Source organism: Oncorhynchus nerka, linkage group LG8 (assembly GCF_034236695.1).
Source record: "Oncorhynchus nerka isolate Pitt River linkage group LG8, Oner_Uvic_2.0, whole genome shotgun sequence".
NCBI classification, from domain to species: Eukaryota; Metazoa; Chordata; class Actinopteri; order Salmoniformes; family Salmonidae; genus Oncorhynchus; species Oncorhynchus nerka.
The window spans coordinates 41,159,728-41,186,430 of NC_088403.1; the positions used below are offsets into that span (position 1 = coordinate 41,159,728).

General features: G+C 41.5%; 1 protein-coding gene across 9 annotated transcripts in view; it reads right to left on the reverse strand.

Annotated features, from left to right (window-relative positions):
• si:ch211-200p22.4 (phosphatidylinositol-binding clathrin assembly protein) overlaps nucleotides 1–26,703 on the reverse strand; it is a 62,277-nt gene that overhangs the window by 24,420 nt on the left and 11,154 nt on the right. For all 9 annotated transcript variants that reach the window (XM_065021795.1, XM_065021791.1, XM_065021797.1 and 6 more), the window contains exons 2-6: nucleotides 11,933–12,075; nucleotides 2,496–2,571; nucleotides 2,192–2,294; nucleotides 1,619–1,712; nucleotides 1,355–1,466 (exon numbers count right to left, since the gene is read on the reverse strand). In XM_065021795.1, coding sequence (XP_064877867.1) covers nucleotides 1,355–1,466; nucleotides 1,619–1,712; nucleotides 2,192–2,294; nucleotides 2,496–2,571; nucleotides 11,933–12,075 — 528 coding nt within the window. The remainder of the gene's footprint in view (nucleotides 1–1,354; nucleotides 1,467–1,618; nucleotides 1,713–2,191; nucleotides 2,295–2,495; nucleotides 2,572–11,932; nucleotides 12,076–26,703) is intronic.

The window sequence follows — 26,703 nt, forward strand, 5'->3', positions numbered from 1 at the left end:
AGAGAGAGAGACAGACAGACAGACCGAGAGAGAGAGACAGACAGACAGACCGAGAGAGAGACAGACAGACAGACAGACCGAGAGAGAGAGAGAGACAGACAGACAGACCGAGAGAGAGAGACAGACAGACAGACAGACCGAGAGAGAGAGACAGACAGACAGACAGACCGAGAGAGAGAGACAGACAGACAGACAGACCGAGAGAGACAGACACAGACAGACCGAGAGAGACAGACAGACAGACCGAGAGAGACAGACAGACAGACCGAGAGAGACAGACAGACAGACCGAGAGAGACAGACAGACAGACCGAGAGAGACAGACAGACAGACAGAGACAGACCGAGAGAGACAGACAGACAGACCGAGAGAGACAGACAGACAGACCGAGAGAGACAGACAGACAGACCGAGAGAGACAGACAGACAGACCGAGAGAGACAGACAGACAGACCGAGAGAGACAGACAGACCGAGAGAGACAGACAGACCGAGAGAGACAGACAGACCGAGAGAGACAGACAGACCGAGAGAGACAGACAGACAGACCGAGAGAGAGACAGACAGACCGAGAGAGACAGACAGACAGACCGAGAGAGACAGACAGACAGACCGAGAGAGACAGACAGACCGACCGAGAGAGACAGACAGACAGACCGAGAGAGACAGACAGACCGAGAGAGACAGACAGACCGAGAGAGACAGACAGACCGAGAGAGACAGACAGACCGAGAGAGACAGACAGACCGAGAGAGACAGACAGACCGAGAGAGACAGACAGACCGAGAGAGACAGACAGACCGAGAGAGACAGACACAGACAGACCGAGAGAGACAGACAGACACAGACAGACCGAGAGAGACAGACACAGACCGAGAGAGACAGACACAGACAGACCGAGAGAGACAGACACAGACCGAGAGAGAGAGACAGACACAGACCGAGAGAGACACAGACAGACCGAGAGAGACACAGACAGACCGAGAGAGACACAGACAGACCGAGAGAGAGACACAGACAGAGACAAAGTGTGAGAAGAGTAGAGTACAAAGAAGCCATTAGTAGAGAGTGATAGGAGACAGAGGACCACTTATCACTTCAGAAATACATCACAACCTGTGAAAAGACAAACACACCGTACAGGGCATTGGCTGTCTGAGAGGCTAACATCACATAGTTAATCACATCAAATTGATGTAAGAACCTTGAGCTATGCCCTGGAAAGAACCCACATAATACGAATAGGATAAAACCCATAGAATTCCAATGAACCATTCTATTATACCATGATAATACCCACCAGTACCAATAGTCCTGACGCTGGAGGCTTTAAATTTGACTCTAGACCAGTCCTTACCCAGTAAGTTGATGACGCCCTCGTTGTAGGCAGCAAACAGACGGATGGAGTCCTTGAACAACAGCATGAAGGCTGAGTTGATCACCCCGTTAGTTAACTCATTGGGGTTGGCCTGGAGAGAGGGTGGAAGAGAGGCATTCCCGCCCCCAAAGTTTTTATTTATTTTTCATCTCAAACCTGACACCCATGTCCACCATTGGAAAATGCACACATTCCATTGAATACACACACCCCTCCTCCACATGCACAAACACACCATGTTACCTGGAAGTCTAGCAGTGCGTCTAGTTGGTTCTGGATAATAGGAAGGGTCTTTATGAGCTTCTCTATGCTCATGGTACGCATCACACCGTCAATCCTGGAACATACACACACACAAACCAAACATTTTGATTTAGTCCTTCTCTTTCTAGACTAATACTGGATTAGCTGGTTCTGACGGGATGCTAAGGAACATTTGACCCGATTCACACTATAAAACCAACCTGAACCGTACTCGGCTGCTTGGATATTTTCCTATCCAGCACGGTTCCAGGAACTACAGTGGTTGCGGAACCAGGCCAGCCCAGTAGTGTGAAATAGACTAGATGTATAGTCTAGATGCACTATTGTAAAGTGGCTGTTCCACTGGATGTCATAAGGTGAAAGCACCAATTTGTAAGTCGCTCTGGATAAGAGCATCTGCTAAATGACTTAAATGTAATGTAAATGTAATGTATGAAATGTTATGCAGCCTATTCGCTCTTCAACGTGGTAAAGTCTACAGCCACCAGCCTGTAAGACATGGTGATCTATTCATTCAGGTGTGTGCGTGAGTAAACATGTGTGCTTTCCTACCCTCTCTTCATCTTGGTAAAGTCCACAGCCACCAGCCTGTAAGACATGGCCTTTTCATTCAGATAGCGGCTGTACCGACGGATGAACGTAGACATGTCATAACCTGGGAGGGAGAGAAAGGAAGGAGAGAGGGTAAGAGGATAGAGAGAAGAGATAGACCACCGAGACTTTGAACCATCCTCATTTGACCAAAAACAGCACAGAACCCCCAACCCACTAAAACAAGAGAGAACCTGAGACCAAAGCAGTGTGTGTCTAATCATGCACTAGTATTATATGAGTGTTTGTATAGGATTTACCATACCTTGCAAAGCACCTTTGTCCAAGAAGTTGTTCAAGTTGAAGAGGGTGTTTCTAGAGGCCAGGTACTGGATGAGACGCTGAGCAGAGAGAAAGAACGGAAGAAAAAAGAAAGCGCCATAAGTCTCAGGTCAGATAAACAGCTATTGACTAAACAGGGTGGGAAAAATCCCATACATTGTGTCCCAAATGCCACCCTATTCCCCATGCAGTGCACTAATTTTGACCAGGGCACAGGGTGCCATTTGGGATAAATCCCATCTTGTGTAATATCAACATAGTCTAGATTCAATTGGCAGGGATGAGGGACACACACACATGAAAAACATCGTCTGGCCTCATCCTCAGTAATGGGAAAACAGGGCTGGGAATTCCCAGAAAGAGGAGCGTTCTGCTGAGACAGGAGCAGGCCTAAACGTGTACATCCCAGGCTGACGTTCCCCCATCTAGTTTGGTGTTCCCAGTTCTAACCGAGCATCTCGGAATGCGGGGGATTCACGCTACGCCAGCTGACACGCTTCCAGAGACAGAGCACACACACAAACTAGCAGGCTTTTGTGTTCTCGTGCTTAGGAGTCAAGAGAAGAAAGCGAGCGAGAAAAACTTTACTTTTAGAAAGAGTGAACTCGCCTAAGAAAACATGAAATGAAAGAAGGAAAACTAAACATCCATCATATTTTCTCTTCAGCATTTCTCAGAGTAGGGAGGAAGAGTGGTTGTCTTTTCTTTTTTTTTAAGAACTGGATTAAGAGCCGATAAAATGTGCTCTGCAGATTGTGAGTGCATTTGTCTGGCTAAGCATTTGTCCCGTGGCAAAGAAAAGTAAAAATTCTTAGCCCCCTTCTGCATCCCAAATGGCACCCTATTTCCCTATTTAGTGCAATACTTTTGTCCAGGGCTCATAGGGTACAATACACTATATAGGGAAATTTATTTGTTTCTTTATTGCAGTGAGGAATGTGACGTGTGTCAAACAGGGCTAAAACAGGGCAGTTCACACAGGCCGACAGGCAGAGAGAGAGAGCGAGCGAGATAGATCGATAGTGGAGCCCGACCAATATTGTCGGTCCATCGATATTAACTGGCCGATATTGGCCTTTTAGCGCTATATCATATCAGCCGATATGTCTACAGATATAAAAAGGGAATGTCATGCTTATCTGAACACTTGCAGCCATTCTCATGATGTGTCATTATTGTCACAATGAATGAATAGTTATTGAACAAATGCAATTTCGGAAAGTAATTGATGAGAAATCAAGGTAACGTTGAGACATGAGACCCTACATGTACTGCCATAGCACTGCATTATGACACCATAGACTGCAGATAAAGATCGATGGAGAAACAAGTTGGAGCAGCAGTATAATTCAAATAATTCATGTTAGCATAACAGTCGACTGTCAGTGAAAAACCTTATCCATTATTAATAAATCTACTGAATCTAAACTGAGAAAGAGCTAACGCTTTCCCCCAACCACTCTCTCATTCTGTCTATCTCCCACTGTCTCGATGGGTAAATCCCTCAACTTTAGAGACTTCTTTGCTTCTTCCCTACCCCCGTGTCCTTTTCACAGCCATACACAAGTCAGTGGGATTCAAAAGGCATTGTTAAAGTAACTAGACTCAATAAAGTTAAACAAATAAGAGAAAGAATGAAAGGAATGTGTGTTGAAAGAGAAGAGCGTCTTTGGCAATGAGAACGTTTGCAATTACCAGGGAAACCAAAAAGCAGTTATACGTTAACTGAAAAACCAACAGAAATTGAGTGATAATCCTTTTAACACAAATCACACGCACACTCATTCCCACCACAGTGACAAAACACATGACGTAGAAGCCCGCTGATTAAGTCAGAGGATAGTGAGACGAAGTAGGAGAGAGTAGTAGAATATCTGACTGACAGATGGGTGGAGGTGAAAGAGACAAAGAGAGACTAGAGTAAAAGAGATGGAGAAAGAGAAAACGAAAAGAGGGAAACGGAGAGGGCGTAGAGAGCGAGACGGAGGGTGTAGGTAGGGAAAGAGATGGACAGTGTTTATAAATAGTTTACCGGACAGTGAGACAGGGGGTGTTGTGTGTGGTAGGAGTAGTGACAGGGGGGTAATGGTGTGTGGGCTCCTGTTGTCACAAAGCAGGTTGATCTATACGACGACAAACAGGCACACACACACACACACACACGTTGGTAGACGGAGCAGTACGAGGGGGTCAATGATGCAGCCAAACAATATGACTCACCGCTTGTGACGCTGATTTACCCCACTACATACGCAACCTTTTTCTACCCCCTCTATAGATTACCAAGCAACGGCCCATTTACTCTTGAAGAATTACTCAGTAGTAGAGACACACCTGTAGAAATGGTGAGGGGGAGCAAACAGGATATGCATTTAGATTCTCACTAGTCAATATGTATTGCAATTCAAGGTTCCAAACAAAATGTGCAATACATTTTGATCAGTCATGGAAAGAAAAGTGCTGAAAGAATGCTGGCTCACCATTTAAAAAGAAGTTGGAGAATAAGCTAGAGAAGGAGAAATACTGGCGATTTGGAGCAGGTACAGCCGACTAGAGCTAGCTAACATTAACTAACAAACAAAGAACCCACACTAGTGAAAGTGCTGCGTGTGTGTACAAACATGTGTAACTCCCCTCATATAACTATCCAAAATAACTGTATGCAGCAATCTCGTGCTGGAATACAGTGATGTACATTTGCAGACCTGCTTGTCAAACGTCTCGTTCCAAAATCATGGGCATTAATACGGAGTTGATCCCCCTTTTGCTGCTTTGACAGCCTCCACTCTTCTGGGAAGGCTTTCCACTAGATGTTGGGACATTGCTGCGGGGACAGCCACAAGAGCATTAGTGAGTTCGGGAACTGATGTTGGGCCATTAGGCCTGGCTCACAGTCGGCGTTCCAATTCATCCTGAAGGTGTTCGATTGGGTTGAGGTCAGGGCTCTGTGCAGGCCATTGAAGTTCTTCCACACAGATCTAGCCACAAATTTGGAAATACAGAATCGTCTTACAATGTCATTGTATGCTGTAGCGTTAAGATTTCACTTCATTGGAACTAAGGCACCTAGCACGAAACACGAAAAAAAAGCCACAGATTATTATTCCTCCTCCACCAAACTTTACAGTTTGCACTATGCATTGGGACAGATACCGTTCTCCTGGCATCCGCCAAACCCAGATTCGTCTGTCAGACTGCCAGATAGTGAAGTGTGATTCATCACTCCACTGCTCCAGGGTGTAATGGCAGCGAGCTTTACACCACTGCAGACAACGCTTGGCATTGTGATCTTAGGCTTGTGTGCGGCTGCTAGGCCACGGTAACCCATTTCATGAAGCTCCCGAAAAACAGTTAATGTGCTGACGTTGCTTCCAGAGGCAGTTTGGAATGCAGTAATGAGCGTTGCAACCGAGGACAGACAATGTTTACGCACTACAGCACTCGGCATTCCCGTTCTGTGAGCTTGTGTAGCCTAACACTGAGCCGCTGTTGCTCCTAGATGTTTTCACTTCACAATAACAGCCCTTACAGTTGACCGAGGCAGCTCTAGCAGGATAGAAATGTGCGGAACAGACTTGTTGGAAAGGTGGCATCCTATGACGATACCACATTGAAAGTCACTGAGCTCTTCAGTAAGGCAGTTTTACTGCCAATGTTCGTCTATGGAGATTACATAGCTGTGAGTTTGATTTTATACACCTGTCAGCAAAGCGTTTGGCCGAAATAGCCAAATTCACTAATATGAAGGGGTGCCCACATACACAAAATATACTGAAGTATCTTAGCTGAACTGAAGCATGCTGACACCTTAACTTCTCTAGGTTAGGGGGCAGCATTCGGAATTTTGGATGAAAAGTATGCCCAAATTAAACGGCCTGCTACTCAGTATATGATGTGCATATTACTAGTAGATTTGGATAGAAAACACTCTAAAATAGTGTCTTGTTTAACAGAACTAATTTGGCAGGCGAAAACATGAGAAAAATCCATTCAGGAAGTCTGGTTTTTTTTCTAGTTTTTTTCTATTCAATGCCATTACCGTATCCATTGACTTAGGAACTGCAATTTGAGTTCTATGTCTTCCACTAGATGTCAACAGTCTTTAGAAATTGTTTCAGGCTTGTATTCTGATAAGTAGTAGGACCAGTCTGAATGAATGGACCCTTGTCCTGTCACAGAGCTTTTTCATGCCAAGAGTGCCTTTCTTGTTTACCTTTTATATTGATGACATTATTGTCCGGTTGAAATATTATAGATCATTTAGGCTAAAAACAACCTGAGGATTGAATAAACATCGTTTGACATGTTTCTATGAACTTTACGGATACAATTTGGATTTTTTTGTCTGCGTTTGAGCCTGTGGATTACTGAAGAAAACAAACAAAACTGAGGTTTTTGGATATAGAGAGACTATCGAACAAAAGGTACATTTATTGAGTCAATTAATGTCTTCTCAGTGCAACAGTATGAAGATCATCAAAAGTAAGGGATTAATTTGATCTCTATTTCTGACTTGTGCAACTCTTCTACTTGGCTGGTTACTGTTTGTAATGATTTGTCTGCTGGGCTATGTTCTCAAATAATCGTAAGGAATGCTTTCGCCGTAAAGCATTTTTGTAAATCTGACACCGTGGTTGGATTCACAAGAAGTTCATCTTTAAACCTAGGTAAAACGTTTTATTTTCTGATATTTTATAATGAGTATTTCTGTATTTGAATTTGGCACTCTGCAATCTGGAAGTTGGCCAGGTGGGACGCATACCCTAGAGAGGTTAAGAGATGCGTGTTTCCTTATCTGTGAAGGACAAGGGTATCCTCTTGACTCATCATTCCTGTACACACCACTGTGTATCCACCCTATCATTCAGTACGCAATATGCTCAAGGTCACTAGATGATTGTGCTTGGTGACCTCCATTAGAGTCAGTCTGACCCTCCACATACACAATAACAGATTCTCAGAGTTCTCCTCAGTCTCCCCTCTGACAACACTCACTGTCAGCACTTTATTTCTCAGACACTCTTCCCCCTTCTATCTCTTACCATCGCTTTCTTCAGACTCTCTTTTCGATCTCTCCCCTTCAATCAATCCCCTCGCGCTGTACCTTTCTCTCTCCTCAATTCATTCCCTCGCCTCTTTCCCCCTCCCTCCCTCCTTCACTTCCTTTCGCTCCCATCCTTTCCTCCATTTCTCCTCCATTCACCCTGAGGGTTATTAGTAGTACTGACACTCTTCCAGTGCCGTCACTGAGGCAGAACAGTCCATTCAGTATCTGGGACAGCAGGGAAATGACTCATATAGTGTTAGTATATAACATACGCACACTATATGTCTTTCCCTCAGCAACACACACATTCACTACCCCCCCCCTCAAGGTAGGAAGGAGCATGTGCTTAGCATCAGCACTTTAACAGTGTCCTCCCTCCTGCCCAGCCAGCCATGGTTCTCGGTCTGACTCTGTCATGCGTTTGCATTGGTACAAAAAGGTCTGTCTACACTCATCACACACACACAGAGGAGACGACTGGGACAAACACTCAGAGGACTGTACACACACCCCCCCACTAGCCATGGTAGCAGTGTGTGCACATACATTTCCGTGTACAACAGGAAAACACCCCTTGATCCAATAAGATATTGACTGCTCATTAATTCGGCATTACAACACACTCCCCAAAGAATGCATGAGATTGTTTCTTGGCTGAGCTTTATAGAGAAAATCTCAGATGGGGGAGAAGAGAGCTGGAGGGAAAGGGAGAGAAAAAAGGAGCGAGAGAGAAAAAAGGAGCAAGATGAAGAAATAACTGGTCAGGTCAGAGAGAAAAGAGCAGGTGAAGAATGAGGCATATTGATATTGGCTAGTTGGACTAAAACTATACAGCACAATGCTGCCAAAAGCGGTTCAAAATATTGCCCAGCCAGACCATTACTACTGTTCCAGCAGATGGGCGTTATTACTGAGGTAGTGTAAAGCATAGCACAGAGACATTTCGACCAACCTTTACTTGGCAATACTTCCTCAATTCCCGACTTGGAAGACAACGCATGTCTTTTAAAACTTCCATGGCTAGTTGCACGTGGTTCGTTTGAATTTTTAAAATTATTTGCTTATTTTTTGCTCCATGAAGTAATCCAACAATGGGTGTGCAGCCATCTTGTCTATTTCAAATTTTCTCATTTAAATCTTCTCATTGATTGGGGCGGCAGGGTAGCCTAGTGGTTAGAGCGTTGGACTAGTAACCGAAAGGTTGCAAGTTCGAATCCCCGAGCTGACAAGGTACAAATCTGTCATTCTGCCCCTGAACAGGCAGTTAACCAACTGTTCCTAGGCCGTCTTTGAAAATAAGAATTTGTTCTTAACTGACTTGCCTAGTAAAATAAAGGTAAAATAAATAAATAAAAGGCAGGCTGACATTCAAGTAAATTTGCCAGTGGCACACCGGGTCAGTGCAACTGAGAGCTACTGGGCCGAATGAATTTAAAAAAAAATGTAAATACAGTTTCGGGTCAAGATATGACTGGAAAGCGAATGATGCGTGCATAGTAGTAGGTGATTTTATCTATCATTAGCAGGCTGAGCAAGTAGCCAGTACAGGGTTCATACAGACATTGGCAAATCAAATTCAAGGACTTAAGTACTTCTTCATGGACCTACATGGTATATATTTAAGGACCTAAATATATAAATTTAATTGTTGTAATAGCCTATAGAAAAAATGTATGCAAAAAAAGTATGCATTACAACTAAGAACACATTTTCTCAATAGGCCTACACAATGGCATTATGCATTGACAGCATGCTCCTGACACAAACACACTAATGAAGTCTGTCCATGTGGTAGCTAGTCTCGCCATTGGAGATGTTCCGGAGATATTGAAGGGTTATTGTATCACGTTTTAAAATCAGAAAGTGACCAAAAACCAGGTTCCCTTTGTCATGGAACACTTTGCATGGAAAACCAAGTCGAAGTCAGCATTCGATTTGGTCTTGCTCATAATAACCGCACATGGCTAGCAATAGACTAGCGCAACACCCTTTAAAAACTTCTTAGGGCTGCTGTCCCTGTACAGGGATCAACATCAGTGGAAATTCCAGAGTGACAACTAATAGTACTCGATACAACTCAAACTTTCATTAAAACACACATGCAGGGTACTCAATTAAAGCTACACTCGTTGTGAATCTAGCCAACATGTCAGATTTTTAAAATGCTTTTTGGCGAAAGCATGAGAATTATTATCTGATAGCATGCAACACCCAAAATACCCAAAGGGGACGTAAACAGAATAATTAGCGTAGCCGGCGCTACACAAAACGCAGAAATAAAATATAAAACATTCATTACCTTTGACGAGCTTCTTTGTTGGCACTCCTATATGTCCCATAAACATCACAATTGGGTCTTTTTTTTCGATTAAATCCGTCCATGTATACCCAAAATGTCCATTTATGAAGCATTTACATTTACATTTACATTTAAGTCATTTAGCAGACGCTCTTATCCAGAGCGACTTACAAATTGAAGGTAGCCTAGCCAGCCAGCCCAAGTTTGAATATAGCCTAAACCATAAATAAGCAGGCTATACATAGGCTACATAACTTAACCACTTCGTTTACCCTGGCCAGAGGGCCCGTCTGATCAGGAAAAAACTGCTTTCAAAAATGCAACGTCATTTTTTTTAATTAAAAAAGTTGCCTATAAACTTTGACAAAACACTTCAAACTACTTTTGTAATCCAACTTTAGGTATTAGTAAACGTTAATAACCGATAAAATTGATCACGGGGTGATCTGTATTCAATAGCAGCACGTTTTGAAATGATGGCCCATTTTCTCTCTCTCAAAACTTCCTGCTGTGTACTTGATGACAGGAAGTGCCTATTTCTCATCTGACCAAGGATTAACTTCAAAGCAAATGACAGTACTGGCGACATCGTGTGGAAGCTGTAGGCATTGTAAACTGGTCGCCATCTATTTTCCCTTGCCATAGACAATACAGAGACTGGCGGATGGATATTTTTTAGTTATTTTTTGTGAACAGTTTTCCTTGGGATTTTGCCTGCTAAACACGTTCTGTTATAGTCACAGACATGATTTAACCAGTTTTACAAACTTCAGAGTGTTTTCTATCCACATATACTAATCATATGCATATACTATATTCCTTGCATGAGTAGCAGGACGTTGAAATTTTGCGCGATTTTTAACAAAAAGCTGCGAAAATTCGCAGCCTCCTTAAATTGAAACGGCCGGGAAACAAACAAAAGCGTCTGCTTCTCTCAAACTGATCAGAAATGAAAATCACAGAATATTATATTAGAGCAGTAGAACTTCTAAATCGGTTACCATAACATCAATTACTTTTCAAGGAACAAGAAGCCTAGAGGAAATGTCAGATTTTTAAGCTAGGTTATTTCATGACCGAATTGTGTATCACAAATATTCAACCAAGACTAACTTTTTAAATACCTGGTTTGCATACCCATTCTTGTCTTAGCATTTACTGGTAGATATAACGTCCTACTGCTTTCCATACCCCTACCACTGTCAGTCTTCGATAAACGGCTCCACGCAACAACCAGCTGTTTGGTGGGGGTCATTGACAGGGATGATCAACTGGCCCAGAGGGTTTCCAAAAAACTCGCCAGGCCAGAGGACAGTCCTGCACGTCGAGCCAGGTCGAGTGTCACTCAACGCAAAGCTTGATTTCTGAGTCGCTCTCATGACATGCGGCACTTTGGGGTGGCAACCTGTCTCAATCAATGAGAGAAGATTTGAAATAGCAAAGATGGCGGCATAGACATTGTTGGATTACTTGGAGTATAACATTTAATTTAATAACAGCATTTACTAAATTCAAACAAACCACCTGGTGGGAAACCCCACTCATCGCTCACAGAGCGGTCTTCGCACACCGCTCCACTTTTTTAAAAAAATAAACACACTCAGCACTCACAAAAATGACATTCCAAATTCAGTCCTTTAATTTTGTTTAAACAGAAAATATAATTGAACAAACACCATCTACTTTTGTGAATATGTACCATTTGGTTTTGAAGCAGGCTACATATCAGATAAGACGCTTGTCCTAGGCTATGTAACAAGGGCATTCCTGATAATATGCAGCCTCTGTGTTAAAATGCTTGCTTTTTCTATTGATGACTGTGGCTCTGTTGTGCTAATTTTTTACAGTTGAGACAAATTTGGCACTGCTACAATTTTAAATTGGCAATTTATTTATTTATAATTATTATTATTTACAATAGCCTAGGCATATATGCTTTATTCTAGCCAAATGCTCTAACTGCTAGGCTACATGCCTGTGTGTGTGTGTGTGTGTGTGTGTGTGTGTGTGTGTGTGTGTGTGTGTGTGTGTGTGTGTGTGTGTGTGTGTGTGTGTGTGTGTGTGTTCCACTCACCTCATTGCCGTACATCATGAGGTGGTGTGTAGTGATGAGGGCTTTGAAAACCACCACCCAGCTACTATTGGCTGTTCTCTCAAACAGTGTGTCTGCCAGCTGGGGTACAGAGACGTTCATCTCATTGGTGCAGTGGATCAGGTCTGAAACACACACACACACGAGACAAAGGCAGTTAGACACAGTATAGGGACACAGTCAGACACACGTCCTTTTCATCTCATTCAGGTCAGGAGGAGGGAGAGAGAGTTAGACACACAAAGACAGAGCGGCACACAAACAGCATAAGATACTGTACAGACAGAGAGCTGGTGAGATCAGGGACAGTATGCAGATTAGAGATCAAGGACAAAAACGCTCTCACACACACAGTGGTGTGACAGTGAAACTGTATGAAAGGTAAAGGAGGTAATAGGGGATTTCAGGACAAGGAACACACACACACACAAGCGTGTTGTCGGACACACGCCCACAGTACAGTCCAGAGACAAACATATAGCCGATACTAGAACAAATAGGCCTGTGTAAATAGACAACATACAGTACAGAGGACAGTGGCTAAACATAAGCCTATTATGAGAAAATGTTTGATGTAGAGCTAGCCTGATCAATTAAACATCACTCTACATAAACAATACTGTAATATACATGGAACGAAACCTTACAAAATGAGAACGAATGGAATTCATAGAATGAGGCATTCCAATTCTAAAGCAGGGCCCTACAGTGCATGCATTTTAGTCACATATGGGCCAAAATATTTTGCTGTTTGACATTTTATTTATTTATTTAGGAACACCAGTGCACATAGCAAAATTATGGAGTCTAGCTTTATTACCTTGTATTTTTTATGCTCCAAAATGTCCTTGTGCACGCCTACATTCTTAACTTTTACTGCCACCAACTCATTCTCTGCATGTCATTAATGTAGATTTTATAATAAGGCTACATCCATTCTATTTCAATGGTAAAACTCCCTTCATCCGCTCTCCACCTATCCCTTTCCACTAGAGGTCGACCGATTAATCGGAATGGCCGATTAAAAGTTTTCATAATCAGAAAGCGGTATTTTTGGACACCGATTTGGCCGATTATTATTTTTTACACTTTTATTTAACTAGGCAAGTCAGTTAACACATTCTTATTTTCAATGACGGCCAAGGAACAGTGGGTTAACTGCCTTGTTCAGGGGCAGAACGACAGATTTGTACCTTGTCAGCTAGGGGATTCAATCTTGCAACCTTATAGTCAAACGATCTAACCACCTGCTTTACATTGCACTCCACGAGGAGCTTGCCTGTTACGCGAATGCAGTAAGAAGCCAAGGTAAGTTCCTAGCTAGCATTAAGCTTATCTTATAAAAAACAATCAATCATAATCACTAGATAAACTAGTAATATCAACCATGTGTAGTTATCTAGTGTCCTGCGTTGCATATAATCGATGCGGTGCACATTCGCGAAAAAGGACTGTCGGTGCTCCGTGTACCTTACCATAAACAGCAATGCTTTTCTTAAAATCAATACACAAATATATTTTTAAACCTACATATTTAGTTAATATTGCCTGCTAACATTAATTTATTTTAACTAGGGAAAATGTGTCACCTCTCTAGCAACAGAGTCAGGCTATGTGCAGCAGTTTGGGCCACCTTGCTCGTTGCGAACTGTGTGAAGACTATTTCTTCCTAACAAAGACAGCCAACTTCGCCAAATGGGGGATGATTTAACAAAAGCGTATTTGCGGAAAAAAGCACAATCGCTGCACGACTATCTAACCATAAACATCAATGCCTTTCTTAAAATCAATACACAGAAGTATATATTTTTTTAAACCTGCATATTTAGCTAAAAGAAATCCAGGTTGGCAGGCAATATTAACCAGGTGAAATTGTGTCACTTCTCTTGCGTTCATTGCATGCAGAGTCAGGGTATATGCAACAGTTTGGGCCGCCTGGCTCGTTGCGAACTAATTTGCCAGAATTCTACGTAATTATAACATTGAAGGTTGTGCAATGTAACAGGAATATTTAGACTTGGATGCCACCCGTTAAATAAAATACATAACGGTTCCGTATCACTGAAAGAATAAATGTTTTGTTTTTGAGATGATATGATCGAATCCGTTAACTATTAATGACCCAAGGCTCATATTTCTGTGTGTTATTATGTTATAATTAAGTCTATGATTTGATAGAGCAGTCTGAGCAATGGTAGGCACCAGCAGGCTCGTAAGTAGTCATTCAAACAGCACTTTTGTGCATTTTGCCAGCAGCTCTTCGCAATGCTTCAAGCATTGCGCTGTTTATGACTTCAAGCCGATCAACTCTGGAGATTAGGCTGGTGTAACCGATGTGAAATGGCTAGCTAGTGAGCAGGGTGCGCGCTAGCGTTTCAAACCTCACTCGCTCAGACTTAGAGTAGTTGTTCCCTTGCTCTGCAAAAGGGCCGTGGCTTTTGTGGAGCGATGGGTACAGCTGCTTCGAGGGTGGCTGATGTCGATGTGATCCTGGTTCGAGCACAGGGAGGAGCGAGGAGAGGGGCGGAAGCTATACTGTTACACTGGCAATACTAAAGTGCCTATAAGAACATCCAATAGTCAAAGGTTAATGAAATACAAATGGTAGAGAGGGAAATAGTCCAATAATTCCTATAATAACTACAACCTAAAACTCCTTACCTGGGAATATTGAAGACTCATGTTAAAAGGAACCACCAGCTGTCATATGTGCTCATGTTCTGAGCAAGGAACTGAAACGTTAGCTTTCTTACAAAGCACGTATTGCACTTTTGCAATATTGCACTTGTTTTTGCATTATTTAAACCAAATTGAACATGTCTCATTATTTACTTAGGGCTAAATTGATTTTATTGATGTATTATTTTTAAGTTAAAATAAGTTAATTCAGTATTGTTGTAATTGTCATCATTACAAATAAAAACATTTAAAAATATATATATACACATTTTTTAATTTTTTTTATTATTATTTTTATTTATTTATTTTTATCTGCTGATTAGTCGGTATCGGCTTATTTGGTCCTCCAATAAATTGGTATTGGTGTTGAAAAATCATAAAATCGGTCAACCTCTAATATAAATACTATATATAAAAACAGATCTGGCAACAGACCCCCTGCAGTACCCCCACAGACACCAGTTTGAGAACACTAGAGATTCCACAACAGGGGAAATGCGGAGAGATGAACAGTAAGAGACAAAGAGGGGAGTGTGTGTCTGTCTGTAGTACACAGCTGTATTGTTCCTTCCAGCATGGTTCAACAGGGAACCACAGGGCAGGCATGACCTTTTCCCTCTGGATAGCAGTGGTCAGTACACATAATGGGCAGCTCCTGGTACAGGCCTGAACTTCGGGCTCTTACCTCATATCTCACACACGGTAAAGGACTATAGGCTGGGTGAGGGAGAGGCAAAGGACTGTGGTGTGAGAGATGGTGCAAACAACTGGAGAGGAAGGATAGCTAGGCCAATCAATGGACATGAAGTCAGTCATCCTCTTCCAAAGGAAACATTTGAAATCTCGTTCAAGCCTCTACCTAACACTGTACATAAAAAAAAAATTGCTCAAATCAACAATGAAGGACAGTCAGGGGACGAGGACAGGAATCTGTTGAAGACTATTCAGATGCAGCCCTAGAGTGAGAGTTGAGTAGAGGTAAAGAAGAGGTAAAGTCAATTGTAGCCCACGGTAGCTTGCAGTGCCTAAATCTAAAAACATTGTATACCAAACACTGTCAGGTAGATTTTTTATTTTTTATGTAAAAGCCCAAATGTTTTTTTCCCTATCATAAACACTTTTTTTATATATAATTGATGAGCATCCTTAATGTTTCGAAAAACAAAAAATGTATTACTAAGAAATAATGTGGTATAATGCTCAATTGAATGACTCCAGTCATCACCTGTGCCTGTGAGAATCTCACTAGTACAGGCCGACTGTCTCTTTTTGCTAGCAGTGGAAGCAAACTCAAACATTGAAAAGCAACCTAGCTTGTGAAAACAATGTAAATATATTTTTAAAAAGGAATAAGTCTCACTTCAGTAGACTTAAGTAAATTAGACTGCACTTCACTCACAATGCTCGAAGGCCCCAAGACAGGCAGTGTTGCTGCGCAAGGTGGGATAGCTATAACGTTACAATTAAGATTTTTGTGCAATACCAAATATGAAACAAAATGGCAGAAACACTTTTTAAAACAGCTACTGCAGCATTTATTTGGCTATAAATCACAACTTGCACTAGTGCCCATACTTGACTATTTTTATGAAATACCCAGAGTGTGACCACCCGTCAATGTGGCTGGTGAATTAGACATTCCTACCTGCCAAAGCCTAAATCTACCTGCATATGGCAGGTAGCGGGTGTTCATTTTAGGACCTGGTGGCTAGCCTGAACTGTGGTCAGACCAGTGTTTCCGCTGCAGTCATTTTGCTGTGGCGCTGCGCTAATTCAAAATCATTGCCACCACGCCAAAAAAAGGACCATGAACACATGGCGCACTTTGAAGATGCTAGAACAGTCCACATTTACTATAGCTCTGCAAAGAAAATGAAAAATAAATAAATTAGTAATGTTTTTTCTCAATATGCATGAACTGCACCATTTTAAACCCAGTTTTAAGCAGGTTACCGCTCTGCAATTCACCATGAGCACATAGGGAAGAGTAGGGCTAAATGTATCACGGGTCAATTGTAGGCTAAATGCCACCCTAACTCAAAATAATTTGTGATGAGACCGATTACATTTTTAATTGCGCAAGAGTCGTGGCAACCAGGGAAAGTGTTGAGGGGGACATAGTGGTTTCTGTGAAAAGTACAGGCAGGGGGTGTGTAGCAGTCACCCTAACAGGTAGGCCTACAATTATATTCACTGATTATGCAAGTTCAGATATTAATAGTTAGACAGATTGATGAATTTTAAAAGATCACATTTGAGATCTGGCTAATGATTAGCCCAATAGGGTAAAAACATACAGGCAAAACCATGCTAAAGCCTATTTATTTAGAGCCACTACGGTGCATCAGTTGGGCTACAGGTGATAATGCTTATTGCTAATAGCATACAAAAGCATTCCACCTGGTACCCTCCTTCCCACCCCCCACTGCTACACATTTTTCCAGAGGGTACACTGGGTCAGACAGCTGAGGAAGTAAAGACAGACAGCGGGGCAGGTGGGAGAAAGGAGGGTACCAGATGGAAGGCAGACTACATCTGGTCATCTATCTAAACTAGCTAGTGGGAAGATTTATTTTTTTTATTTTTTAAATGAGCACCTTGTATATCTTAATCTCCTGCTGCCTCTCTGACTGCCTGCCTCAAACACACCGAAAAGAGGACTTCCCTGCTTGCATACACAAATTCCTCTACAAGAGAGATAGAGGGAAAGACAGATGGTTTAGAAATAGCTTGAGTCTATAAAGATAATCCTCTCCCTTTTAATCTCCTTTTCTGTCTACTCCGTGACTTGTCTTTCCCCGTTTTAGATTACCCAGCGTTTCAGTTCTCATGACGTCCCAGGCATGATCAAGTTAAAAACCACATCTGCGTGGAAGAAAATCTAGATTCCTCCACAACACAATGGAATGTCTGTCTTTGTAGAAGGATGAAACATTCCATAATACCAAAACAATAATTCTGCTACCACAGGCGCTGGTGAAAATATCAATTGCTTATTGGAGCTAATCTATTTTCAGTTCTGATACATCAAGGGAGGGGAGGGTTGTGTGTGTGTGTGTGTGTGTGTGTGTGTGTGTGTGCGAAAAGGAAACCAGAGCATGGAGCTGCTGAGAAAGAAGCCAAATCCATTCTGAACTGGAGTCACTGCTGTTCTGTATGCCTTCCTAACAATCCAACTGAATCATGTATTCAAATCTAATTACGCCTGTGATGTGACTAAAGCTACATTTCTCCTATTGAATCTCTGCAGCAGGTTACAATTTCTGAAGACTTTATGCTAAACCAAGAGATAACACTTCAGTCCAGGGGAGTAGAAGTTCTGATCTACAGTGGTTCTTCCTTTAAAAGTTGTGTTGTACTGCAGCACAGCTTGTGGACTGCCTCAATTCTATGGCACGTTATTTAAGTGTCAGCCATTAATGGTAGTTATTGCTAGTTTGCCCACCAACGGGCATCTTTGAGAAGCTAAGTTAGGCCTACAGTGCCATGTCATTTCTAACAGTCAAAGGGAGCCTGGAATAGAACAGAGTATATGGGGTCGATTTTTAGAAACGCAACTTAATTTGATGAATAATATGGTTTTTCTATTCCAAGAAAAACAAAAATGCATTTCTTACTGTACTGTAGCCGATGTTCTTTAGGCCTAAGTGATATTCCCATAGTAATTCGCTATGGATCCATCCAGATGTGGGTAGGAAAAAAGCACATTTAGTGGGCTACACAAAAGATATGGATGGGAGAAGAGACATGCCTCACAAAAATGTAATAGTGTACATTTAAAGTCCCTAAACTCGGCAAGAGTCCATTGTCCTGCTGATAGCCCATCAAGGGTGGATGGCTTCTTGCCCATCAAGGACACACTGTCCACAAACAGGAGGTGGAGTTCCAGAGCTCACAGGTGTGCCTGGCATGGATTGTGACTCCATCTCGTTCCTCTCCCTCTTCAAAGCGTCAAACTCCGCCAATACCACCTGGCTCTGGACCAATGCATCATCTGATTAATTTTACAATCAAGGCTAAAGCAATTTAATTAAGGGTTTCAGGAAGGAAAATACAGCGCTGTACAAGGGACTGGTCGAGAGTACTGTATGCTTAAACTACTAAGTGACTGCAAGTGAAGAGTAAAATAATCCTAACATTTCCAAATAAATAAATTAAATAAATCGGATTGATTTATCAAGACCAGTCCCCCATACTCTGTCATTCAGTGTTATTTATTCCCTATTGTCCTGCTGATAGTTGAAATAAACAAACATCAGCATTTTGAAAGTATCTTTATCATTATTTTATTAAACGAAAACAAATTATGTTCAGTATATGCTTGAGCTGACACTTTGTAGTTGTATGAGGTTGAGTTGACAATGTAAAACTTATAGTACCTAATACATTGCAAGTTCGGGGAATCCCCCCCCCCCTCACACCTACAGGAGCCAGCTATTAGACTACCCTTTTCTAAAAGGTTGAAGAGTCTAATTGTTCTGCTTAATAGCCCATCCTGGAAATGTTGCTTGCTGAATTCACAGGCTGTTACTTGTGAAAAACAAAATGCCTCAAGCTGTCCATCACTACTGTACATAAAACACAGAATATCTAAGGGTTTTTATATAATTATAATGCAGGATTAATAATAATTAATAATAATAATAGTTGGGTAACAGATTGATCTCGGAATTCATTAAGAGGCTGCTTCCATCTTCAATTTAAATAATTAATTCAGAAGGTTAAACCCATAGGTTTAACCTCTTTGGGTTAGGGGGCAGTATTTTGACGTCTGGATGACAAGCATGCCCAAAGTAAACTACCGGTTACTCAGGCCCAGAAGGATATGCATATAATTGGTAGACTTGGATAGAAAACTAAAGTTTCTAAAACTGTTCAAATAATGTCTGCGAGTATAACAAAACTGATATGACAAGCGAAAACCAGAGGACAAACCATCCAGAAAAAAAAACAAATTCAGCCCACCATTGATTCCTATGGCTGTCATTTTTAATATGAAGGGAATTACCTCCCAGATTGTTTTTGGAAAAATGAGCAAGAACTTGTAGTTTTTCTAAGTGGCTCCCGTTTTGGCTGTAGTGTTTGTTATGCGTTCTGGTGAATGTGCGTACTTTGCTGTTTATCTCCGGTAATGACAATAACGATTCTCAGTCTTAAATTGTATAATTTATTTACATATTAGGGTACCGGAGGTTTGATTATAAACGTTGTTTGATTAATTTTGTATGCATTTTGAAGGAGGGAAAACGGTGGATTATTGAATGAAGCGCACCAGCTAAACTGAGTTTTGGGGGACATATAGAAGGACTTTATCGAACAAAATGACCATTTGTGATGTAGCTGGGACCTTTTGGAGTGCCAACAGAAAAAGATCTTCAAAGGTAAGATTTATTTTATTGTCATTTCTGACAATCGTGGCGCATCTGCCTGGTTGGAAAATGTTAATGCTTTTGTGTGCGGTCCTCAGATAATCGCATGGTGTGCTTTCGCCGGAAAGCTAGCGTCCCACCTCGACAACAGCCAATGAAATTGCAGGGCGCCAAAATCAAAACATTCCTCAAACATACAAGTATTGTACACCATTTTAAAGATAAACGTCTTGTAAATCCAACCACAGTGTCCGATTTCAAAAAGGCTTTACGGCGAAAGCACACCATGCGATTATGTTAGGTCAGCGCCTAGTCTCAGAAAACCATACAGCCATTTTCCAGCCAAGGAGAGGGCTCACAAAAATCAGTCATAGCGATTAAATTAATCACTAACCTTTGATGATCTTCATCAGATGGCACTCATAAGACTTCATGATACACAATACATGTATGTTTTGTTCGATAAAGTTCATATCCAAAAATCTCAGTTTACATTGACGCGTTGTTTTCAGAAATGCATGGTCGGAAAACAAACATCCCCTGAAAGTGCAGAGAGCCACATCAAATTACAGAAATACTCATCATAAACATTGATCTAAGATACAAGTGTTTAACATACATTTAAAGATAAACTTCTTCTCCTTAATGCAACCGCTGTGGCAGATTTCAAAAAGGCTTTACGGCGAAAGCACACAACGAGATTATGTTAGGTCTGTGCCTAGCCACAAAAACCATACAGCCATTTTCCAGCCAAGGAGAGGGCTCAAAGAAGTCAGAAATAGCATTAAAATTAATCACTTACCTTTGATGATCTTCATCTGGTGGCACTCCCAGGTCTCCATGTTAAACAATGAATATTTGTTTTGTTCGATAATGTCTCCCTTTATGTCCAAAAACCTCAGTTTTGTTGGTGCGTTTAGTTCAGAAATCCAAAAGGCACAATGCACGCTCTCAACATCATGACGAAAAGTCAAAAAAGTACAATAAAAGTTAGTAGAAACATGTCAAACGATGTTTAAAATCAATCCTCAGGTTGTTTGTCATAAATAATCAATGATATTTCAACCGGAACAAAAGCTTCGTCACTCGAAAAGGAGAAACAAGAAATGCGTGCTCCCGATCACGCGCAGGACTCAAGGCTGGAAATTTCCACTGGCCTCTCATTGAAAGTGCTGTATCTCCCTCATTTTTCAGAGTAAAAGCCTGAAACAATGCCTAAAGACTGGCCACATGTAGAGGAAGCAATAAATATTGTGAACTGGGTCCTAAAGTCTTTGTATGGTGGATAGGATTTCAATGGAAAAACAGCCTTTCAAAATAATAGTTTTTCATGGTTTGATTTTCCTCAGGTTTTCACCTGACATCAGTTCTGTTATACTCAGACATTATTTTAACAGTTTTAGAAACGTGAGTGTTTTCTACCCAAATCTACTAATTATATGCATATCCTAGCTTCTGGGTCTAAGTAGCAGGCAATTTAATTTGGGCACACTTCTCATCCAAAATTCTGAATGCTGCCCCCTACCCTAGTGAAGTTAACGGATGTATGACACTTGTATTTTCCTCAATGTTCAATATTACTATTTCTGTCATTTGAATTTCGCACTCTGCAGTTTCCCCCGGAAGTTGTTGAGATGGGACGCTAGCGTGCCAATGAACCACAAGAAGTTACAGGTCTCATCAACAATATCTCAAGCCCACGTGCTGGTGATTAGCCAGCTAAGCTTTATATTTTAAGTTTAGCAAACTTGAATCTATTTTTTAGCTAACAAGGTTGATTAATTTAATTGTTATGAACACACCCTTCTCAAATCAAATTTTATTTCACACACGCCAAATACAACAGGTGTAGATCTTAGTGAAATGCTTCCTTACAAGCCCCTATCCAACAATGCAGTTAAGAAAAATACCCCCCAAAATTAATTAAATAATTGAAGAGCAGCAGTAAAATAACATTATCGAGGCTATATACAAGGGGTAACGGTACAGAGTCAATGTACGGGGGCACCAGATAGAGGTAATATGTCCATGTAGGTAGAGCTATTAAATTGCCTATGCATAGATAAGAGAGTAGAAGCAGTATAAAAGAGCCAAGGGGAAACAGAAATAGTCTGGGTAGCCATTTGATTAGACGTTCAGGAGTCTTATGGCTTGGGGGTAGAAGCTGTTAAATTAAGAAGCCTCTTGGACCTAGACTTGGTGCTCCAGTACTGGTTGCCATGTGGTAGCAGAGAGAAGTCAAATGACTAGGGTGGCTGGAGTTTGACCATTTTTAGGGCCTTCTGACACCGCCTGGTATAGAGGTCCTGGATGGCAGGAAGCTTGGCCCCAGTGATGTACTGGGCCATACGCACTACCCTCTGTAGTGCCTTGCGTTTGGAGACCGAACTGTTGTCATACCAGGCAGTGATGCAACCCGTCAGGATGCTCTCAATTGTGCAGCTGTAGAACCTTTTGAGGATCTGAGGACCCAGTCTCCTGAGAAGGGAATTGTTTTGCCGTGCCCTCTTCACGACTATGTTGGTGTGCTTGGACCATGATAGTTTGTTGGTGATGTGGACACCAAGAAACTTGAAGCTCTCAACCTGCTCCACTACAGTCCCATCGAATAGAATAGGAGCGTGCTCGGTCCTCCTTTTCCTGTAGAGCGCAGTCTCCTTTGTCTTGATCACGTTGAGGGAGAGGTTGTTGTCCTTGCACCACACAGTCAGGTCTCTGACGACCTCCCTATAGGCTGTCTCATCGTTGTCGGTGATCAGGCCACTGTTGTCTCATCTACAAACTTAATGGTGTTGGATTCGTGCCTGGCCGTGCAGACATGAGTGAACAGGGAGTACAGGAGAGTACTGAGCACGCACCCCTGAGGGGCCCCCATGTTACCTACCCATAACTTCTGTCTTCAACTGTTTGAAAAGCAAGTTAGTCTGCCCACTTTGTTCAGATGTTGAAATAAAGTGGCCTACCTTATTTCTCATAATGAAAATGTGTTGCCAATTCATTATATAATAATGTTTTAGGCTTATTGCACATTTATCAAACAGCTATTATAAAAGTCTTTGGCTAAAATGCTTCTAGCAGTACGTGGCACCCAAATGCTGCACGCAACAAACGGAGCATTCATTTGGATACTCTCGTTTTAGTAGTGTCTGCTCTACAAGCAATTTGAGTTAGTTGAGACATAAAATGGGTATCGTTAAAAAAGTTAACTTCTCTATTACAGTAAAATAATGTCTCAGTGTGTGTGTGTGTTTGTCCATATGACCAATTCAGTTTGACCAAACTTCAAATGCAAATAGCAAGTTGAAACCGCTCATCAAAGAGGAAAGTTGACCTCTCAACTTTGTTGGTGTGAGAGTCAGGGGGAAGGGAAAGATTTTTTAAATCTAACCCAATAGATCTCCTTGGGACAAGCTAGCTAGCAACCGCCAAGAAGAGGACGAGGACAATTTGTGCATAAAGTTATTCATTAGGAAAATGCCCACTACCTTGTGCACTTGTCCTAAACAAAGTCATCACTATAAATAATTATGGAAATTCCACCAGACTCAGTGCACTCTGTTACAGATTCTAGTTTTGGAAACAGAAAACTTTATGGAGTTCAAATGTTTCATTGATAAGAAAATGTGCAGAATGTCGGCCAAAAATCCATCTCGCTCCATCTTCTCCCACTGCCGGCCACTGGGCTTCCTCTCACTACCAAGTATGGTAGTGAGAGGAAACGCCAAACGGATGCTTCACATTTATGCATCAGGTGAAATATCAGTCTCATTATTCTATCTGTGGAAAAGGTCTTGGTGTGTGTGTAAACCATAGAGGAAGAGGCAAAGCACTCTCGGTAACATCTGTCCAAAATAAAGCAAATGCATTTCTATGGGCTTATTTTGGATCTAAGCTTGTCGCCTGCCTTTCCGCCTTTGGGTAAACAACTCCCGTTAACTTCTTGCGACTAGCAATCCCGTATCCGGGGGGGGGGGGTAATCATAGCCTCAAACGCATTACCATAACGCAACTTTTCCTATTCATGAAAATCGCAAATGAAATGAAATATATTCAAACACAAGCTTAGCCTTTTGTTAACAACACTGTCATCTCAGATTTTCAAAATATGCGTTACAGCCAACGTTAGACAAGCATTTGTGTAAGTTTATCATGGCATAATGCTATGCTAGGCTCTGCTGGCAGCAGGCAACATTTTCACAAAAATAAGAAAAGCAACCAAATTAAATAATTTACCTTTGAAGAACTTCAGATGCTTTCACTCAGGAGACTCCCAGTTAGACAGCAAATGTTCCTTTTTTCCAAAAATATTATTTTTGTAGGCGAAATAGCTCCCGTTTGTTCATCCCGCTTGGCTGAGAAATCGACCGAAAAATACTTAAACTATAACGCCAAACTTTTCAAAATTTGCTCCATAATATCGACAGAAACACGTCAAACGTTGTTTAGGATCCATCCTCAAGGTGTTTTTAACATATGTATTCGATAATATATCCGTCGAGGCAGTTGGTTTCTCATAAGAAGCGATTGGAAAATTGGCTACCTCAGTATTTTACGCAAGGTTTTCTGCGGGAGACACAATGTGACCACATGCCATATATGGTCCATTACAGCCATTCTTCAACATAAATGCGTAAAAAGACGTCACAATGCTGTAGACACCTTGGGGAAAATGTGGCATTCATAGCTCATTCACAGCCAAGGAGTCATTGGCATGAGGCGGTTTCAGGGCACTTCCTGATTGGATTTTTATCTGGGTTTCGCCTGTAACATCAGTTCTGTGGCACTCACAGACAATATCTTTGCAGTTTTGGAAACGTCAGTGTTTTCTTTCCAACGCTGTCAATTATATGCATAGTCGAGCATCTTTTCGTGACAAAATATCTTGTTTAAAACGGCAACGTTTTTCATCCAAAAATTTAAATAGCGCCCCCTATATTAAAGAGGTTAAGGCGAGGACATAATATACAGATCTCTGGTGTAAATGGGAAGGTGCACACAGCACAGAGAATCGAAAGAGACGAGACCAAAAATACAACATGAGAACAAGCGGACATAAACGCACAAACTAAAAAAAGCTTCTGCGATATAGGCATTTAGATTTATTTTTTTTTTATCAAATGAATTTGATATAGATATATATAAAATAACATAAAAAGTCTTACTCCTTCCACTCTCTACGACTGTAGAGGACAGTGAGAGAGCCAGGGGAGGGGGAGGAATGTAGTCTAAAAGGAACACAACAAGCCGACAGACACAGACACGGCCAAAGGACCCTGGGAGCCAGGCTAAAAATACCCTAACGTGAACACGTGTAGAGGACAGGAGCACTGAAATGTTCCACACAGCTCCTAGACAGTTAGTCAGGAGTCCACTACAAAGAAAAACACACACACTTGGACTACTAAAGAGCCGTATCCTTTTCCGACCTATGTTTTAAAGCGTTTTCCACTGTCTTTAGGGCCCGGCACTTGGCTGCTTGCTAAAAACCTAGCTGGCTCCACAATGAACCTTGTTCTGGCTCACATACAGGTTAAAGTTAGGACAGTGATTCTGCAGACATTGAGTCACCACTGCAAAAAAATAAAAAATAAAATTTAAAATAAATCACAATAGTTCACATCTCAAATCCATAAAACAAATGAAAAAAAATAAACAAAAGTGAAATGCGTTTTAAAGCGTCAGCCACATTAACCAATGTTACACTTCTGTCCTTTAACAAAGTGTTGCAATAGCAACACACACATTATCAATGGATTAAGGGACACTCAAGGTGCCCCCCTACTTTTTTTTATTTTACCTTTATTTAACTAGGCAAGTCAGTTAAGAACAAATTCTTATTTTCAATGACGGCCTAGGAACAGTGGGTAAACTGCCTGTCATCATTTCTGATAAGGTGCTAAAAGACTCAAAAGACCTCATTGGAGACACACACACATTTCTACACAGCCCGTTTCTGGTCAAGCTGCATTAGTAGTGGACTCAGGCTAGCCTGGAGCTGCATCCAAAATGGCCTCCTATTACCTTTATAGTCCACTACTTTTGACCAAGGCTCATATAAGGAATATGGTGTCATTTGTCATGGTTGAGAAGGGCTATTCTGGCAGCATATCAGGTAGTCATAAGTCACATGCAATGAGACATAAAATTAGGCTATGCGAGGTCTTGCAAATTTGACTTATCACTGCACTATTTCCGCATAAAACAATCAAATCATTACAATATTATTGCCACAGTACAAAAAGAGGGCTCGCAATTTCAACCAATCATCGCACATTTACCGCATAATATGGATCAATCAAGCCACATGTCAACAAATGTCTTCCCTCGTCAGTGCATTTTCACAATCAATTGGACAAAATCATTGCATACTGCCATGCAAAATATCAGAATTGTAGCAACAACAAACAAACCAAGCATTTTGCCAACAAATATCACAAAAAAGGCCTCATGCAAGCCGGGCTGTTTATGCAGCGGCAGTAGCAGACACCGGTCTGAAAACAAACAGGTTGATAATGTCAAGGCATCTCGCTCCCTGAAAACATACAAATAGAGGAATTCAACTCGAGAGGTATTTACACTTCTTTTCAAAGGGAATGCACAGGTATCTGGTCATGTTTTGCTATAGGGCAGTCTATGACCAAGGCCTGCACTCAGGCTCTTTTTACATTGACGAGATTCGAGAGTTATCGATTCTCCAGAGACATT